General features: G+C 49.5%; 1 protein-coding gene across 1 annotated transcript in view; it reads left to right on the top strand.

Annotated features, from left to right (window-relative positions):
- tgfbr3 (transforming growth factor, beta receptor III) overlaps nt 1–19,683 on the top strand; it is a 70,699-nt gene that overhangs the window by 9,480 nt on the left and 41,536 nt on the right. Inside the window, exons 3-4 of the mRNA XM_062452259.1 lie at nt 7,732–7,919; nt 19,023–19,160. Of these exons, the coding sequence (XP_062308243.1) occupies nt 7,732–7,919; nt 19,023–19,160 (326 nt within the window). The remainder of the gene's footprint in view (nt 1–7,731; nt 7,920–19,022; nt 19,161–19,683) is intronic.

Genomic DNA, 19,683 nt, shown 5'->3' with positions numbered 1-19,683 from the left:
CCTTATCTTATTTATTAACGTGCCTGTTCTATCTGCTTCCTTTTGCAATACTTTGCGATTCAGTTTCCAAATTGGTGGAATACTGTCTGCTTCTGATAGGAAATGTATTTGATGATCCTCATTTGAGTTATCACTAGGGCTCTTTAAAGATTCTAGACTGTGTTTAGTTTAGTCTCCAAATACATCCAAGAGTTTACGGTGAAGTACAAACAATCTGGCCTACAGTCGATAACACATGCCACCATTTCCAGGATTTGTGTATGCGTGTGAGAGAAACAGAGAGGGCATATAGTATACATTTCTGCTTATATATGGGTTCCCGAAAGCACCAAGAAGCAACAGGTCGTCAGTGTGTCAAGAAAAATGCTTTTAAATCATAGTGTCTATGGGTTCAACAACCTGCTGCTGATGCAACCTTCAGAGGGCTTGCTAAGATTCATTTTTAGTCCGAATAATCTCATGAAGTGTTCTTGAAGACTTCAAGTGAGTCGGGGAAGGGCTTGACATTTATTCAACTAGATCAGCTTCTCAGGATTTTCACATCATTATTGGGAAGAACAACAGAATGAAGGTCCAAGACAAGCCACGAACAGAAGGATCTTTCAGGAAGACAAATGAGTCTTTGAACATGTCAGAACAAGTGGCACTCAAAAGTCCTCCGTTTTTTGTCCTCCCCGTCGTAGACTATGTGATGACAGGGTGGGCGGTTTCTCCAAAGAGACCCCCGCCGAAGTGAAGAAAGAGCCAGTCCAGCCATGGTGCCTGTGATTGGCGTCTGAAATGTCCTTAAAGTCGCAGTTCTTTTGCTGTCTTCTATCTCCTACCTCGTGCTTGTGTTTGTGCACTTGTGCACGTGCCTTTAGAACCTCCCGCACGACCGTGACAACCCAATTCTGATTCGCTTTCCATACGATCCTGAACTGCAGCTGATGGATGAAATGCTCTCTGAGTGAGAAAGCAGTCGCTGTTTTTCCAGCTATTTTTGAGCTTGCTTTTTTTGCTCACCAGCATTGTCTGTCCCGAGAGCTGATGTTAACAGCCAACCAGTGGTGACCTATACACAGTAAAAGCTCGAGTGAAGTACACACACACAAACACACACACACACAGATGTCTCCCTTCGCACAGTGACTCCTGTGTTCCCGAGGGAACAAACCGTGTCTTCCATCACTTCAAAGCCCCTCAGATTTATGTCTGCGTGAAGGGATAGAGAGAGACATACCTACCCACGGGGCCTCGTGTTCTCTCTCCCTCCGCTTGATATATGTAATTGGCATTCATGAAAGATCTTGTGTGCATATGTTTTACAGGCAGGTGGCAACAGACCGGGACTCATGTTAAGTAGCTCCGTGCTCGTCAGTCTCAGAGGCAGTCTGGCTCCACCTTTTACCTCACAGGGGCCTCGCTCCTGAAGTGTCTCAGTATGCAGAGCAGTTTTATCTTACCCGAGTACTTTTCTTAAGCTGTGGCGGCAAATTAAACGAGAGTCTGTCTGGACAAAGTAGGACGTCGCTACATGACTAAGATGAAAAAGGAATTCTTAATTTGTCAATGGTTTGATTGTCACAGTACTAAGGTTTAAGTAGGATTTTTGGTCATTACACTCATCCGGTAGCACACTTGGACACAAACTAATAAAAACCTTGTATTCCCCAGTTCACATTAGGTAGTATGACAGTTGGAGATAGAATTGTCAACTGGGATGGTTTGGGTGACGCAGGACTGTGGACAGGTTTGTGGGACATTTGGCCTCAAATGTCATGCTTTGATGGGAAGGTTTATGACTTCCCTGACGGAGTACAGCCACCCCCCCCACCCCCCATCCTTCTCCAACTTCCTCCACTCATGCGTCCAATTTTACAGGCCCAGATTGCTTCATGATGAATCCATATTTCACAGGCAGGCAGCGCTGAATTGAACTTGCGGTGTCCCTTATAAAAGATCTATTCACTTCCTGTATTTGTGGGCCCTGGCACAGTGGTGAGTGAATTACTGTAGGGTCAACACTGCATGCGCTTGTGTAGTCCAAAGCCCCTTAGAATAACACAAGAAGGCTGAATAATGCACTCCCTGAACAAGCCTGCATGGTCCATGGTCCATGGGAACCTGGGCATGGAGCTGAAAAACAGTGTGAGTGGAGGATTGGTTTAATCCCCTGCTCCAGATGGGAGCTTGGATACCTTAGGTCAGATCTGAACATATTGACTCAGTGGCCCAGAAAAATCCCTCGGAAAATACAATCCTCCCCTATGATGTCTTTGTGTAATTGGACATGCATGTTCAAAAGCACTTTCTTTATTTTGGAATGTGTAACAAATGTATTTCGATACAGGAACACAAGGCGTCATCTATTTAGCGAAACCAGAGTTTAGGAGTTTAGCTTTCTAATACTGTGACCTTGGTATCCCTCTGTAGGAATATACAGTCCAGATTTCTTACTTGGTGAGAGATGCTGGGAAACAGACATGTGAGGGTGTGTGTGCTCGTACTGGGGGAAGGGTCTGTTTGTTTCTCTTCGGAAATGGCTTTGTGGGAATATCAGATTTGTTCCTTACTGGCACATGGAATTACATCACTTCCTGTACCCATTTATTGGCTCATTGCCACAGGGGTGTAGAGCAACAAAGTGCATTTCTTGGAACTTGATGTGTGTTTAAAAATGGCTAAAGTGGGTTGGCTGAGAGAGTATTTATACAGTCTCCGTCTCCTTAAATATCGTCTTGAGTTACTACACGCTCCCTTCCTGTATTTCCACCAATGCTCGTGCGCAAGCCGATATTCACCAGACCCCGCCAAAAAAAATTGTGTTTTATAAGCCAAAGCAATCAATATCCTTAACTACGGCAACACAAACGTCATCTGATTGAAGACTGATGTACTGTGACCGTAAGATTGAATCTGTGTATATTCAATGGTAATCCACCAAGGAGACAGAGCCAGACAAGCAAACACGACCAGCGAGAAAGGTGTTGGTGCTAGCCACAGAAGGAAGCTGACAGAGGCCCACAGCTGGGACACTGCGCTCTCTAGCTGTGCACACCCCCCCCCCCCCAACCCCCTCCCACGGTCAGGTGGGTTGGTTGGATGTGCTCATCTGAGTCACCGCGTATTCATCTCGCTTCTGGCTCCGCGACAAGCTCTCACTTTCCTGTCAGAAAACCCACATGGTGCAAAGATACACATGCACACACCATCTTTTTACGCAGCTTACTTTCAGTCACCCCCGAGAAAACGTTCCTCTGTCTCTCCTAGTTTAGCTAAAAACCTAAAAGTCTGCATTTTCGGTCCTCCTCCTTTCCTTTTGTTCTCTGTGATGGACGGGGTTCTCCTTGTATCTGTGAAGCGCAGGGCCTTGTCAAAGACACGGCCGGCTATCAGCTCTTTCTCATTTTCTCTGGCATCTTTTAATTTGACCCTGCGCATGTAGGCGCCTTGTTCACCCCCTCTAATCTTGGGACAAAATTGAAACTGAAACCGCAAACGACTTGAGAAGTTATTGTGACAGCTAATGTCATCTTTTGCTGAAATGCAGCACGGTTGTTCTTTTCAAGTTGTGTGGTTTCGCATCTTTGAACCATGTTAGCGTGGTTGAGAAAAATCACATTCTCAGTGTTTAGCGACATTTAGTCATTTTAGTAGACAATTTCTGATCTGGTGTTTCTTCACACTATTAAAACCTGGCCAGTTTAGCTTCTGTAGACAGCATTTATGCTGTGGTCCTTAACAAATAACAAATCACTTTCTGCTGGCGAGATTGAGTGGAAAGGTTTATTAGCGAGGAGGATGGTGGTGATGTTGTCCCTGAGTCTAAGCCAGATGGAACCACGCTGTCTGCACTGACACAGGTGTGCGAGCTGTCTGCGGGCCCTCTCTTCCTCAGCCCCGCCCCGCCCTGTCCTGGCCGAGCACGGCTCATCTCTGACAGGAGCCAGACAGAGACAGGAAGAGCCAGTCCTATGGGAACCAGGCTCTCCTACTGGGGAGATTTGCAGAAGTAGAGCTTCCCAAAGCCCTTAGGCCCCCAGAGCACCAATGGTTGAAGACTATGGAGTCTGAGAACTCCTACCTATACTCCTCCTGTCGACATGCGTGGCCCTCATGGACAGGACTAATATCCTGAATGAAATTTGTTTTGTTTTTCTTTTTTCCCCCAACTTCTTTCCAACGGCTGCGGTTTGGTCTCCACGGTGACCGTGTTTCCCCGCGTCCTGGCGTGACGTCACGTATCTCGATATATATATATATTTTTTGCAGCCACGCGTCTTTTGATTCGGACGATCTTCCCCCTCCAAACCCCCGAGCCCGAGATTGTGGACAAGGTAGACGTCCCGCCTCTGCAGATGGGCTCGTGCGGCATCAGATAGGCTCGCATCTGTTGGGTGCGTGGAGGAGGTGTCTGAAGTCTGTTGGAGCCTGGACTCAGAGGTTGTTTTTCATGCTGGGCGAACAACAGCTTCTCTCATTCCTCTCCTGTGGGCGTGCGGATCGGGCCGGTGAGAGTCTCAAGCAGCTGCTGGACAGGACGGCCCTGTGTCCACCGCTGAAAGAGAGAACGCAGAGAGGGGAGAGAGGGAGAGAGGGAGGGAGAGGTACAGACAGAGAAAGAGACAGACAGACAGACAAGGTGACAGAATAGACTAAGCCTTGGCAAGTCCGACAGATGCAAGTCTCTTTTTTGGGGGGTCTTGGAGGCTGGAGGCTTGCAGGGTCTAATGGGGATAGCAGATGTGCGAGGATTAGACAGTCGGGTTCAACAAAAAAGAAATACATCAATGGTTTCTTCAGATGATAGTCACTCAGATTCCGTTTACGATATCAGCAGGAGGGGATGTTTTCGCTACCTTTTATTAGAGGCCAGTAGAACACATATAGCCAATAGAACACATATAAAACACATATATACGGAAAGTTTAAATATCACATTCGCAGTGTATGAGTGAAACAGGCCGTATTGTTTCACATGAAGCAACTCTGCTTCCCCAAGACTTAAATGCATAATAACATGGAACGGAAACACTCTGCTTCCCCCCCCCCCGCAACTCCATTTAGTCTGAGGATTATTAAACATTATACAACATTTATTTCCGTCTGCTATTGTCCAAATCTTAGATGCATTTTTCCAAAACAATTGTATTGTGCGTCGCCTTTCTGTCCCAGAGTTAAATAAAGAAACAATATCTATGCCCAGCGAGGTTGTAATCTTTTGGCGGTCTTCCAGAAAGATCTAGTTTTTTTTCTGTCTGTCAGTGTGGTCGTAGGTTGTTATTCTACAGTTCAATGAGAGGAGGGGGAAGAATAGACTGTGAGTGCTCTGAGACATGGCTGACAGGGAGAGGGGGATGCTTGGTGACCTGGCTCTGGTCCTCAGGGAGAACGAGGGGAGGAATGGAGGAGGCCTGAGGTACAACACAGATGCACCACAACAAGGTTTTGCCATTAAACCCTGCCCCCCCCCCCTCCCTACCCCCCCTCTCAGCGCAGACGGCCATTGCCATGTTTTGAAGTGTACGCTCCCATCAAGCACATCAAAGAGTCTCGACAGACTGCGGAATGAATTCACAAGCGCCGGGAGACTGATAGAAGGAGCACAAAGGAAAAGGTTTTAAAATATCTGTCAGATGGCTCAGGATCCCTCACAGGAGACGAGCGGCTACAGTAAAGCGTTTCTGTCCCGACGACAAGCGAGAGGGATGCCCCGTATCCGGGTTAATACGCAACAAACGCTCCGAACAGCACGGTAACTGTGCAGCATTACAGAGCAAACGACAGTTACCTTTGCTGAGAGTTAGGAAACCACACGTTAGGAACACAGAGGAGGTAATGCATTTTTTGAGTCTGAGGGGGGGGCAAAAGTTGTTATCTCCCTGTCCTGAGTTTCCCTCCCCCCCCACCACCATTTAATTATTTCCAAATGTTCTACGTGATCGCTATCGGCAACCCTTGCGTGTTTGGCGTGCAGCGTTTGAAACGTGAGCCGGCCTTGGCCGGTGGAGGCCTGTGTGGTGGAGTGAGCAGGGACCGACCCGCAGGGAAGCCTGGCCACAGCTGCTCCCAGGAGACCTCACGTTCTAATGGAAAAAGCCTGTTCAACGCCTGGCGCAAACCTCAGGCTCCGTGTGTGTGTGTGTGTGTGTGTGAGCGTGCGTCCGTGCAAGTGTGTGCCTGAGCCTTTGTAAGTGTGTGTGTGCGTACATCGCGTGTACTTAAGTTCGGGGGGAAGCAGTGATGGGAGGGTGAAAGAATGCAATGAGGAAAAAATAACCAAATTATTTACGGGTGAGATGTTGCGCTGTTTGTGGCGTGAACCTGCGCTCAAATGAAGCTCTTTACCACACGGCGGTGTAGGCGAGGGTTACAAATGTGCTTTTCTGCACGGGACAGACATAACTCAGACAGCGGCCTCCCGGCCCGGCTGTGTGTGTCCTCGCTCCACGCCGGGTCGCTCTGCTTGACTGATCAGGCTCACTGGGCCTACAGTTTCTCTCCACATGGGAGCGAAGGCTTCTCCCGCTCTCCCCCTGGACGGACGGACTGATGGACAGGTGACAGACAGGCAGGCAGGCAGGTGTGCGGGCAGGCTGAAAGACAGGCAGGAAGACAGATGGAAAGACGGACAGACAGACAGACAGGCAGACAGACAGGCAGACAGGCAGGAAGACAGGAAGACAAATAGGCAGACAGACAGACAGGCAGACAGACAGGAAGACAGACAGACAGGCAGACAGACAGGAAGACAAATAGGCAGACAGACAGACAGACAGACAGACAGGAAGGTATAACAGTGAGAAGATCTAGAGTCTTGACTGTGGACTGCTCTTCAGACTACAGCCCTGTTGTGGTCTGCCTACCTGTATATGATTGACTGCAGCTGGATCATGCATTACCTTGAATTCCCTTCATAAACCCCACCATGTGACCTGCTACTCAGTAATGAGCAGGAAGACAGCACACAGAATGAAAATTGAGTTCATTCACACAACAACAACTGGTTCACGGTACCTCAGGATGACCTTTTAAGGAGAAACGCTCCGCAGGGACTTTGGTTCCAAGTTGCGCTCGCGCTGCCTGGGCTCCGTCACTCTAGATATTCCGCCTGCGCTTCAAGGTCATCTGTCTGCGATGGGGAGCGCTGGTGCTGGTCAGAACGAGGCAGAACATTACTACGAGCAACACCACTCACTTCACCGCAGACCAATACAGGAGCCTGCCATGTCTCCAAGGCAACCGCTCTGATGTCTGCGGCTAATTACGGTCTTTCCACTGCCGAGTTCTCAAAAGTGTGAAGTCTACTTTCGCCTCCTCTGAGTGATTAAAGAAGGTCAAATCCGACCATTTTAGGAGAGAAGGGCTCCGAGTGGCTGGAAGGGAATATAATGGGGTAGCTCTGGGCTATTTTGATTACAGGTCTGGCACCTCGGCTGTCAGTCACAATGCTGCTATGTGAGTGGACTGTGAAACGCTGAGAAAAGCCCATTTGTGATAGGCTGTTTACCACCACTGCTTTAAAAAAAAACGCTGCATCAAGTACAAAGCCATTTCGTATCATTTGAAGGCATAATGTGGGTGATTCGACCGAACCAAATGGCATGGCAAAGGGAACGCCAATCTCAAAACGTCACGATTGCGTTATCCCTTTACAGTACACTTCATTATGTTATTTTCCCTGTTTCAAATGTGGTGTTTGTCGTTGTGCCAACACGCCCCTGAACCTCGTTCCCGCTGTGTCTCCAGGGCCGCTGTCTCGCAGCCCGTGTGAGGTGCTGCCCGTGGGCGCGAGCCACCCTGTGCAGGCCGCGGCCAAGAGCTTCACCGCCATGTCGGGCTGTGCCAGCCGCGGCACCACCGGGTTCCCGCAGGAGGTGCACATCATCAACCTGAGACGCCAGGGGCCCCAGGCACCGGGGGACCCCCCCACCGAGGTGAGACAACCAGGCACATCTACTGAGAGAAAAGGATTTCAGTTGTGTTTGTTTTTGTTTGTTTTTTGGCCGGCTTTCTTTGATAGGACGGTTGGAGAGAGACAGGAAAGCAGAGAGAGAGAGAGAGAGAGAGGGGGAGAGAGAGAGGGGCGGGGGAGGATGTGCAGGAAATGGCCTGAGCCAGATTCAGACCCAGGCATTAGCTGTTATGGTACACGCTCTTTCTCAGTGAGCCACAAGGGCACCCCCCACAAAATCGTTTCGGTTGACTTGTAGCAAACTGGGGGTTGGAACAGGCCCACACTGTATAGTCAACAACAGAACGATGACAGCCCATGTGTTGAGGATCACTCCCTGGAAAGGGGCCTCTGGCTTCTTTCCTAGGGCCCCACAGGCCTCTCAGATACAGCAGATCTGCTGGTCCTATCCCGTACCCTCTTTTGCCCTATTGTAATCAGGAGCCTTGCAAATGGCTACCGTTCCTTCCCCCCCTGTGGCAGACAGGAAGTAGAAGAAAGGCTTGTTGGCCAGAGCGAGGGAGCAGAAGATTGTCAACATCCTCGGGAGATCTGATTGTTGTTGGAGGTTGCGCAGCGTAAAAACAAAAGCGAAGAAAGGAAAAAAAAACGTTATCGAATGTGTCTCGGGTTCCGTGAACTAATCCTGTCACTCTTTGGGATTAACGTTCAGTATCATGTAAAAAGGCGTCGTACTCACATGTAGTCATTTAGCAGACGCTCTTATCCAGAGCGACTTACAGTAAGTACAGGGACATTCCCCCCCCGAGGCAAGTAGGGTGAAGTGCCTTGCCCAAGGACACAACGTCATTTTGAACAGCCGGGAATCGAACCGGCAACCTTCTGATTACTAGCCAGATTCCCTAACCACTCAGCCACCTGACTCCCTATGCAGGAGCAACACCTGCATAGGGACCACTTTGTAAGTGATGTACACGCCGCAATGGAAATATTACCCATGCGCTTTTAGAAGACGCTGCTATGACCAGAATAGACTGTCAGGGGTCGTGGTGGTGACACTGAGACAGGCTGGGCTCTGTTAGTTTCGCTTGAATCACGAGCCTCGGTCGTGGATGCGCTGTGTCAGGTTCTCGGCCTCGTCTGTCATGTCAGTGTGAGAGGCAGCGTGTCTTGGCCTGCCCTGGGGAGTGAACTGCTGATGTGGGCCAAGGCCAGCAGCGCACTGGAGGAACTTGGTGTCTTAGTGCTGAGGCAGCGGGTACACAAACACATCTCTCAGGACGGAGACATTATCAAAGTAGTGGGGGGTCATCTGGTCAACGTGTTCTGGGCTCGGTTATTTCCCTTTCTGCTTTGGAAAGGAAGTGAGGAAGTTGTGAGAAGTGGAGTTAAAGCAGTATGGGCAGTGTCCATACTGGACATTAAATGTCCGTGGCTGGAATGGAAATAACACATGACAAACACACAGGATTGAATGCAGACAAGGGGGACTGGACGGGCTTACTTCTGCTTGTGATTGAACTGCATCTTGATTATGTATAATTAGCTTCAAGCCCTCTTACTAACTATATAATGGAGGGCTGTGATCAACGGCTGGGGCCCAGTTTGATGGAATGTTCCTTTAAAATGTGTCAACAATTAACCAATAGGAGCACAGTGTGATGTTAAACAACTGGTTTGAAACAGTTGCCAAAAACACATTCAATTGATTGTCAAGCTGGAAAGAAATAGAATAAGGTCAGGCCTCACAATGCCATACCTGTCACTGATCCAGATGCGAAGCGCTTGCTTCTCTGATTGCACTTTCTGTTGGCTTTCATTGTTCGGAAAAGTCCAGCCAAGTGCCGAGACTCGACCTTGTTTGAACACGAGCATCACCAGATATACTTCTGTCAAGGTGCATTAGGAAGTGACTGAGATATTCCAACTAAAGCCAATCGTAGTTTTGTCTACAGCAGCTGTCAGATAAGATTGTTCCGCTCACCACATTCCAAACCCCAGGTATTTGTTAGGCTTTGAAAACTCCTGCACAATAATTACGTCTCGTCGATTCGGGGAGAGATTGTCAAAGTTCAGGACAAAGACCCGGGAGGACTTTTGACTCGAGCACATCTGGGATATTTCCTGGCTGGAGACAGATACAAAATCATGGCCGCCCGGGGAAATCGGGGCCTTCGACGGTGTGGAGGGGCTATGAAGGTTGATTGTGGCCCAGAAAAACGTGGCTGTCTAAAATCGTGCAATTATTTTCTCCTTAGAGAACTCCCTTGCTTGGTGTCACTGCACAAATTATTACATGCGTCACTGTCAACCAAGTCTCGCTGGGAGGTACAGCTTGCAGTTGAAAACACAGTCCTATCCCTAAGGACAGATGTCATTCCTGCTGATATACAACTGTGGGGCACTGCTTTGGTTACACTTAGCTGTAATATATCTTGTGAGTTTTTGTCGGTCAGTTTGACAGTGTTAATGTTTATATGACGATATGCGATTGGCTCCTCTTGCGTGTAAATATGTTGGACAATAAATCAAGACTACTGAATGGTGTTATTGATGTGTTGGGCTGAGCCAAATGTTTCGTGAAAGCAGTTGTCCTTGTCTTTTCAACAAGATTAGGTATATTTGCTTTGGGGCTATTTCCATTTCCTTGCCCGGCCCTGATGATGACTCTTACCCTTTGTCCTGCTAATAAATAACTGCAAGATTACCAGACAAAATAGAACAATCCGGAATGTTCTCCGCCGCCATGCGTCTGTGTACCTCCGAGTAATGACCTATTCTAAACCTTATTTACCTGTGTGCTCCAGACAAAAGCTGGTTTGGAGGACGCATTAATCCCCCTGTGTCCCCGTCCCCCGTTCGGTGGCCTTGGCCAAAAGAGGTTGCCCATGCTCTGACAGAGATAAGGCTGCCCTGTGGCTGAGAGTGTCTCTTCGGAGATAAGCTTCCTAAGGACATCTGGCGGTCTACCACTCCGACGGCCTTCCTACCTGAGAGAAGGGCACAGATGCACCCATCTGGACCCCAGCTCCCCCCAGCACCCCTCCCCCCCCCCCCTGTTCTATCCTCCCCTGTCCTTCAGTCCCCCCCCCATCCACGGAGGGGGGCAACGCAGGAGTTGGGTTTCAGGGGCACCAGGAGGCCTTCAGGAACAACTGGAGGAGGCTCTGCGAGGCGTAAACATTAAACAGTCCACCGGACTCATGAGTGACGGTTGCTCACCAGCGTCCGTCCACGAATGCCTGACTTGAACTGCTCTCCTCTTCATGTGCAAGCTGTCACATTCTAACTCTGGCTTTCTCGGTTTGACTTGATAGACAGCATCGTATTTCTTTAGGCTCCTTTGTCTAGTTTTGGCCAAGAGGCTGGTGAAGTGTGTTTTTTTTCTCCCTCCATTGTGGCACGAATACAAGGTCGAGTTAAATCCATCGTCCCGTATTTTCTGGAAAGCATACATATTAATCTCACTCTCTGTAACGAGCCTCTTCCTCTGTTTGGTTTGGAATGTGTGTTTCGTGCTTGTTTCCTAAGTCAGCAGAGAGGTGGCTGGTCAGTGGCTGATTCTGGAAAGTTTTTTTCGCATTTTTCTATTTTTTAAGTCCTCTTCTCTGCCTCTGCTGATGGGGGGGGAGGAAGTGGTGTCTGGCCCGCGGAACACACTGTATGTTTGGATGTTTAGAAAGCGGCCTGCAGCACAAGAGAGGCCTGTGGCCTGGCTTGCTCTGGCTGTGCTGTGCTCAGACCCAGGCCTCTGGGCTGGGGGCTTGGGGGCTTGGGGGAGCATGCTGTTTCGGCTCCGGGCCCTCTGCCACAGCCTCTGTTCTACGCCTAGCCTCGGTTAGGGCTGAGACTCCAAACCTGACCTCCGCCCGGCGGGCTACATGCATTTATCCAATGTTGAAAATATGTGCTTACTGCGCAGGCTACGGTGGAGGACGGAGAACGAGGAAAGGGACTTTTACGGCGCAGAAAATGTTGACACGACACACACATTTGCGCACGCACACACACGCACGCATACACAGACAGCAGCTGCACATTCTTACCACATCCGTGTGTGTGAACCTCAGACACTCTCAGTCCCCTCCACATTTTCACGTAATAAGTGAGAGAAATGAATAGTTTCCTGCCTGCGTCCAATGGACTCATTCCGCATGGGCATGAACCAGAGGGTGTATAGGCTCTTATCCTTTCAATAACAGAGAGAAATGCACAGCTGCACTCGCTAGGCCATCCACACCCTGGCTGCTGTCCAGTCCCCATGGATAAATAGAGTAATTAAATGAAACCCAACACCTTAGTGGTGAACAGTGAATATTTGTTACTGTGTAAAAACCAACAAGTTATCTTGTTTAGAACAGAACACCAATTATTATATATATATATATATTTTTTTTTCTTCACCATTTTTTATTTTATTATCCTGGTATCGAACCGTGGCTTTGGGGGAGAAAAAGGCCTGTCGTTTCGCATATCTTGCCAACGGAGAGCGACTGATGAACACACTTGAGACATGCTGCATGTATCCTTCTCCTTTATGACTTCTTGATGAAGAGCAAGCGAGGCCCTCCCGGGCGCACATCCCCTCCTTTTGAGCTTCTCGAGACGAAGGGAGCTCCACCAGGGAGGGACAGGGCCCCCCGAGGACCCCCGAGGGCCCCCCTGCCCCCTCTTCAGAGGCCACTTGTGAAGAACTGACACTGCCCGCCTGAGCTGTGTCGACGCGGAGCCACGATATCAGACCGTGCGACCGTCGTCGACACACACAGGGATGTGTGGAGAGCAACCAACCAGGGTTCAAGCACAGTTCCTCCATCCTCGCCTGGTTCTTCAATCAACACCAGCCTTGACAAAGGACTGACTGTTACCTGGGTTTTACGCCGAATCCGACCTGGGTTTTCAGCACAGAGCGGTCGTGGTTGTCACTGGCACGGACGGACAGAACTGGAACCGCTGTGACCTCACCGGTCGTCATGGCCGCGGTCGGGGTCGCTCTGCGACCCCTCTGTGTAGAGGGTACGCGTCTCAGCTAAAGACCAACCGGGAGACTGGAGCTGCAGAACAGAACAAAGCAGCCATTCTGCCCGGGCAGATCCCTGATAAGGACTGTAAGTACCAGGCTGTATGGGTTAGGGAGGGCTATGCTGCTCTCAGATAAGCACATCATTACTTTGTGGCGCATTTGCGCAAGATTAGATTTGCCACTTGGGATGGTAATATCTTTTTCGAACCCGTAGCGACGAGGTGAACCAGTCTGAGAGCTGGAGAGAGGGAGGGGAGGAGGAAGCCAGTCAACTGTTTTAACAGACTGGCCCTGGTGATCGTATTTCATCCCTTTTTTAATCTGTATGACTTGAGGTAACATACCTGCTTTGCAGTTATTTTTTACTGAAAGGTGTTAGTCTGATTTCTTTTAAGTTCTGTCAAAACAGTGATGTCACCTGTAAGGTCAGCCTTATGGTTTTGGTGTTACGTTGAAATATTTCCCCATGTGTTCTTCCTGTCTCGGTGACCCAGGTCAAAGTGTCCTTTTGTCACTCCTCTTAACAAACTACAAAACAAAACCCTTGTTGACGCAAAGCATCATGGGAGTCGGAGTGGCAGAGCTTCCGTTCCCCCGCGTCACTCCCATCCGTGGCGCAAAAACAAACGCCGTTCTCTGGTAACCGTGGAGACAAACAGGGGCATGAGCTCCTTGCCCCTGTCTGGTTGTGTGATAGGGCCGAAAATAAACAAAAGAGCCCGCTAATCTCTCATACGGACCGTCTTTGTCTAATCAATTTACCGAAGGCAAACATCTAAAGACGGCTCTTGGCCATGAATCAGCTTGGGCCGTGGCAGAAGATTGTTTTATCAGGTGGAATTCTTAGATAGCTCTTCTTGTATGAGTGAGTGACTGTACAACTGACCAGACACACACAGCTGCTGAGAGCTCAGCCCCTAGGCGACGGCTCGAGTGGGACACACACACACACACACACACACACACAGAGTTACAGTGTGAGACTTGCGCACACACGCACACACACCCACTTGAACAAAAGGCTGCTTCAGCCAGCTCAAGGCCTATTCACATCCACACACTGTACAGAATGTGCTGACTCGCGCCATGTCGAAGGTGATTCATTTATCACATTAGTCGCTCTGTCAGCATGTGATGCCATATAAGGCCAAACATTCACGCTTCTCATGTCGGACAACCTCAGACAAATGCATATTGTCGTAGAACTGTTATATTGTGAGGACCCTGTCCACTTAACCCTATCAGCCTGAGATCTGGGTCTGCTTGGCTGCAGTCTGTCCTCCCCTTCCAGGTTGTTTACATTTACATTTACATTTAGTCATTTAGCAGACGCTCTTATCCAGAGCGCTCTTATCCACCTGACCTGATGTTTACCTCCATGTCCCCTACCAAACATCTTTATCAGGCCCAGATTGATATCTACCCATGAGGCCCTATCTGTCCTTCAAGTCCTTCATCTGCCTGGTTCTTTCTGTCTGGTCCGGGGCAGGAGGCAGACTGATTACCATCACAGAGGTGTGGAGTGGCTCCAGGTAGCGACCTCATCACTCTCAGATCAGCGAGCGGGAATGATAAAAGCAGTCAACAGGTTTTCTTCTGCCTGGGCCGGGTCTTCTCTGTCCTCAGCCTCCAGTCCTCCTCTCCTCCAGCCCCCCTGCTCCCCTGCCTCCCCTGCCTCCTCCACCATCTCCCCATGCAGCCCTCCTCTCTTCCAGTGCAGCGATCCAGAAACAACCAAGATCTCTAACACACGCACGCACATGGGCACACACGCCGAGCACTTGTACACAAACCCAGCCCACGCACCCCTGCCACAAAACCCTCTTACACGCACACATACACCAAACACTCGTACACACACACCAACCCCCCCCCTACACACACACACACACATATCTTGATGAAGGTAGATCATGGTGTTCAGAGACATGGGATCGGCCGTGGCAGGGCGGTCTGTCTTGACTTATATCTCTGCTGCCTGTCCTAGATGAGTGATTGTGTTGGAGAGCTAGGCATGCCCGGACATGTTTATCCAAGCATAGAACAAGGGTAGAACCAGGGACATCTTCCAACGGTTTACCGAACATATACAGTGTTCGACGCCAGCTCAGTAACAGTAAGGCACGAAAATAAAAAAGCTAGTTTCCATTGTTTTGCAGCTGCTGCCAATCTATTTCACTTACGTGCCCTGAATTGTGTTCCTTCCAGCTTTACTTGATTGCCGTTATTATTTGCTGGGAGGGAATGTGTTTTCATAGATTAGTCTTACTCTGTGGCTAATTGAAGGATGTTTGGGGTTTTCTCCGAGTCACTGAGGACTGTCAGGCGCATAATTAGCTCCGTCAATAAAGGAAACGCCCTTTTCCTGTAGGGCTACTGAAGGCTGTGGAGCTTGGGATGACTGGCGAGTGAGAAATCTGACAGCTGTGTTATATACTGCTGGGTACCATTCTTTACCAGGGGCTGTGCAGTTATGGGAGGATCACTTTACACTGCTGATGTATTTATGAATCTTGAGTCTTGAGATATAATTTACTCAGCCTCGAAAGGTCATGTAATTGAATTCAGATGCTCAACACAGACCCAAATTATTCGAATCACTTTTGAAAAATGACAGCGTGTCAACGCGAAATGTCGGCCCGTGGACACATCTATCCCTGCTTGACCAGATAGGCTGGTCAAATAACGCCTTTTAGTTTTTCTTAAAGGTCTTAAAATCGGGAAAAACACCAATATTGGGAATCGCAAAAAATATGAATTGTGAAATTCTTTTATTGGACGGGGCTGCTCCTTGTTTACGTCTGTCGTGGCCAATCACGGCCTGCCTTCGGCCGGGCCTCAGCGGGGCTGGCAGCAGCTGCCGCCCCCATGCTCTGCTTTGGATTTCCCCGTAACGTGATAGTTCCAGACAAGCCCTCTGCACCTCTCTCTCCCGGGGGCCACTGGCAAATGTGGCCCGCGCCTGTAACGTTAACTGGAGCCCCCAAATCCCTGATCCGACCTCCCGATCATCAATCAGACTGGGGGCTCCAGTGCCCCTGCAGACCCTCTCCGCGGGGGCCCCCTGAAACCGGCTGCCCCCGGGGCATCCCCGAGCTACCTGATCCCTGCCAACAGACCTGGTCCCTGAGGCCTCTGGCCCTGGCCCCTCCATGCCCAGGGCAACTGTGACGTGGTCGTAATCATGTTACCGGGGATTGGGGGGAGGGGGGGGAGGGGGCTGGTGTGACCGGGGAGGCTGGCTGCCATGGCGATGCCCCAGACCTCATGCTGGAGTCTGTGGTCTGGGGGGGGGGGGGGGGCAGGGACGCTCTCCAGCTGCTGTTGGGCATGTGTGTGTTACACTGGGGAAACGGACAGAGAGATGGAGAGAGTCTAGTCTTCTGCTGGAGCTAATGGGATTATTGTTACGTGTGAATTCCCGCTCCAATTTCATATGGAAATGGACTGAACTGTTATCTAGATTCCTCACTGACCTCTCCTCGGGCTAGTGAAATGTGATATTGGGCTGTTTTACTTAAAAGCAAATATTAGTAACTAGACTGCTAAATGCTTGAATTTGTCTGCTAAGTTGATCTTAACTTTTTTTGTTTTTGTTGCAACACTTTTTATGACTTCAGATGACGATTCAGATGACTCATGTGTTTTCGGGAATTGTTTCTGTGGGGTGCAAAAATTCTGTAAATTTAACAACTCTCCCTCCCTCCCTCTCTTTCTCTCTCTCTCTTTCCCTCTCTTTCCCTCTCTTTCTCTCTCTCTCTTTCCCTCCCTCCCTCCCTCCCTCCCTCCCTCCCTCCCTCCCTCTCTCTCTCTCGTTCACTCACTAACTTTCTCTCTCGCCCTTAGCTCAGCCAAGTGAATATTACCAGGTATGATTGTGTTTTTGTTGCCGGGACTCTCAGGGGAGGGATGCAAAGTATTTTTCCATTGTCTGGACAGTGGAGGGAGGCTTAAGTAGATTAGAACCCCATCCAACATTTTCCATAAGGACAAACATGAAGGAAAGGGTTCAAAATGATAAGAGACTAAAGTGACTTGGAGTTTCGGAGTGTCAGCCAGCTCCCTAACCCAGATAAAAGTTCGGTCATTTCTTCCAGCCGTGTCTCTATGAGGGCTTTTCTATTATGATTATTGCAGCACTTTTATGGATAAACATTCGTTCTCATTTGCGTTCCTTCCTTGCTCCAGGCCACAGATCTAAAGGAGGCTGATCGGGGGAGTGCTGCCTTCTCTCCGCCTGCGTCAGTCTCCCTTTCCCCTCCGCCTCACAGCGTGTCGAAGAGAGATCGCTTTTTCAATGCCAAGTCGGTGTCACTCGCCTTGGATAAACATGTCACTCTCCCCTGGATAGCACACGTCTGTGTGGGGGCAGAGAGCTGTCCCAGAGACGGACTGGAAGAGAGATGGTGTGTGAGGGGAGCGAGCCTGACAGGGTGAGGCAGGGAGTGGGAGAGAGGATGCTGTTCATATCTCGTCCCTGTGACAGCTACCGAACCCCTCAGGAAAGAGAGACAAGCTGCAGGAGGGAGAAAAGGGTTTCTTTTTCCACTCTCAGTGTTTCTCGTTGCAGTATTTGGCGTTGAACGAACGGGTTGAGTTCTGTCGTGTCCCTGTGGTGGAGCACTCTTAATCGCTTGGATATTGTTGATTTGTACAGATCGTTAACCTGCAAAAACGGAACGTTCAAAAAACGTGCGTGTCTGTTAACAGTTTCACACTATAGAGTGTTTCAGAAGTAAGACCTTAAGATAAGGATCTGAAACCTCAAATATACCCAGGCCGTAAACAAACACGTTTTGTATCCTTGCTCTGAACTTTTCTTGGCTCTATGCAGTTGAATTATCATCGTCATGGAATTCAGAGATACAACTCAACTTGCCATCCATGAGATGTTTGAGTAAACTTAATAGTAAGAGCTACGTTCTATCCTGACTCTTTTTGAAGCTGCCATGACTAATTGAGTTAAATAAAGTAGCTAATATGACACCGACATAAACCTTGTGGTCTGAGTTAGTAATTTACAAGCATTTACTCCCCACACACACACAGGACGAGCCTAATATGATTAGCGAGGGAATAGGATTAGGACGAGGATGAAATACGACGCAGAGATACGGAACGTCTTTTTTTTTCGACCACTGGCTCGTGGTACTATCAGTCTCCATCAATTGTTTTTATTTCACCTGAAAATTTAATTATGTGAGAATGTAGCCTGACCTGTATTTAGCCCCAGGTTATGGAACCCTGTTATCTGACAGAGGCTGACAGTCGGATAGCGAAGCACCTAATGTCTAAACTGTGATGAAGTTGCGCCTATTTGTAAAGTTGGTTGGGGATGTGGGGGGCTAACTCCAGATACTTCTTCAGCAGGGGTTCGGGTTCAGTGCAATTCCAGGCCCTAAATCAGCCAGCAAGATGTGGTCCACAGGGCCCAGCCAGAGCCAGTACTGGAGCCTGATGTACAACAACAGTGCTCCCAAAAGGGGGATGGTGGGGGTCACTTCCCCCCCCCTGTCACTAACAGACGGCTAAAATCACTTTTAATGACAGTGTGAGCACACAAGACGTGACTGCACGCTGTGGGGAGACTAACAGAGACTCTCTCGTTACTTGTCTCTGCGCTAACAAAGACCCCAGTGTGTGAAGGTTCAGATACCGCTGAGACCACACTGCCTTCCAGGGAGAGGAAAAACACAGCCCGTCGTCATTGCGAGATTATCGCCAAAGTGAGCGCGTAAACAACCGAGAGTCTGATAAGGAACGACGGTCTCCGACTTTATAGCTCTGCAATTACGCAAGAACAGTCGAGAGTGTTTTCCCGCCGTGGTTTGATAACATTGAAAGGCCCGCGTAGCGGCTACAACGTTAGCGCAAGGAAGCTAACTGGAACATGAGTGTTTTTATCCTCTTGTAGCTGACCCTGTGTTGACTTGTTAATGTGTTTGGTGGGGCCCCCCTTGAGCTCTGTTAACCCGGCCCCTCGGCTCCGCTCTCCTCCAACCCCGTCTGTTGTCCTCGCACCGGCCCGGCCCGTGCGCCGGGTGGTGCAGACGGCTGCGACGCCCTGCTGAACGTTCTTCTTCTGCTCTCTCTCTTCCGCAGGTGGAGCTGAATCTGAAGCCCATCCAGTCTCTGCTGGTCCACCAGAAGCCCCTCGCCTTCGTGCTGAACTCCCCTCAGCCCGTCGTCTGGGACGTCAAGACGGAGAAACTCGCCCTGGGCGTCAAACACACCTTCCATGTGAGTGCGGCTCTGCCGAGGCCCCCCGAACCCTGTTTGTTTGTTTGTTTGTTTGTTTGTTTGTTCCAGAGCAGCTTTATTAGAGCTCAGGCGAGGTCTTTTTTCAGTGATGTATAAAAATTGAAAAAAGCTATCGTCTTGCGAAGGAAATCCATCCGTGTCCCCAAACAGGCTTTCCTCCTCCTCCTCCTCCTTCGCCAGACGAAGGCTGGTCTGCCCTGCCGTGTTCCACAACAACCACACACACTCCCACGTGCCATTGTGGCGAGACGTTTATTTCCATGGCAGTAGTTAGGGGTGCAGCGGTGGTGGTTTGCCTTGGCTGCTGCTGCTTCCTCGCACACACAGATCCCGCTCTCTCTACAGTCGAGCTCTCATGGACGGCGACAAACAAAACGCTGATGATGGGGGAAAGCACCAGCTTGTAGACACCGGAGAGGTCGAGCCCGCAGGTCGTTAAGGGAGAGGTTTGGAGGCGTGCCAAAAAAACGAGGGGGGGATGTGTAAAGGTCTGTTTTCGTAG

Source organism: Osmerus eperlanus, chromosome 26 (genome assembly GCF_963692335.1).
Source record: "Osmerus eperlanus chromosome 26, fOsmEpe2.1, whole genome shotgun sequence".
Taxonomy (NCBI): domain Eukaryota; kingdom Metazoa; phylum Chordata; class Actinopteri; order Osmeriformes; family Osmeridae; genus Osmerus; species Osmerus eperlanus.
This window is presented reverse-complemented; position numbering and strand designations above follow the sequence as displayed.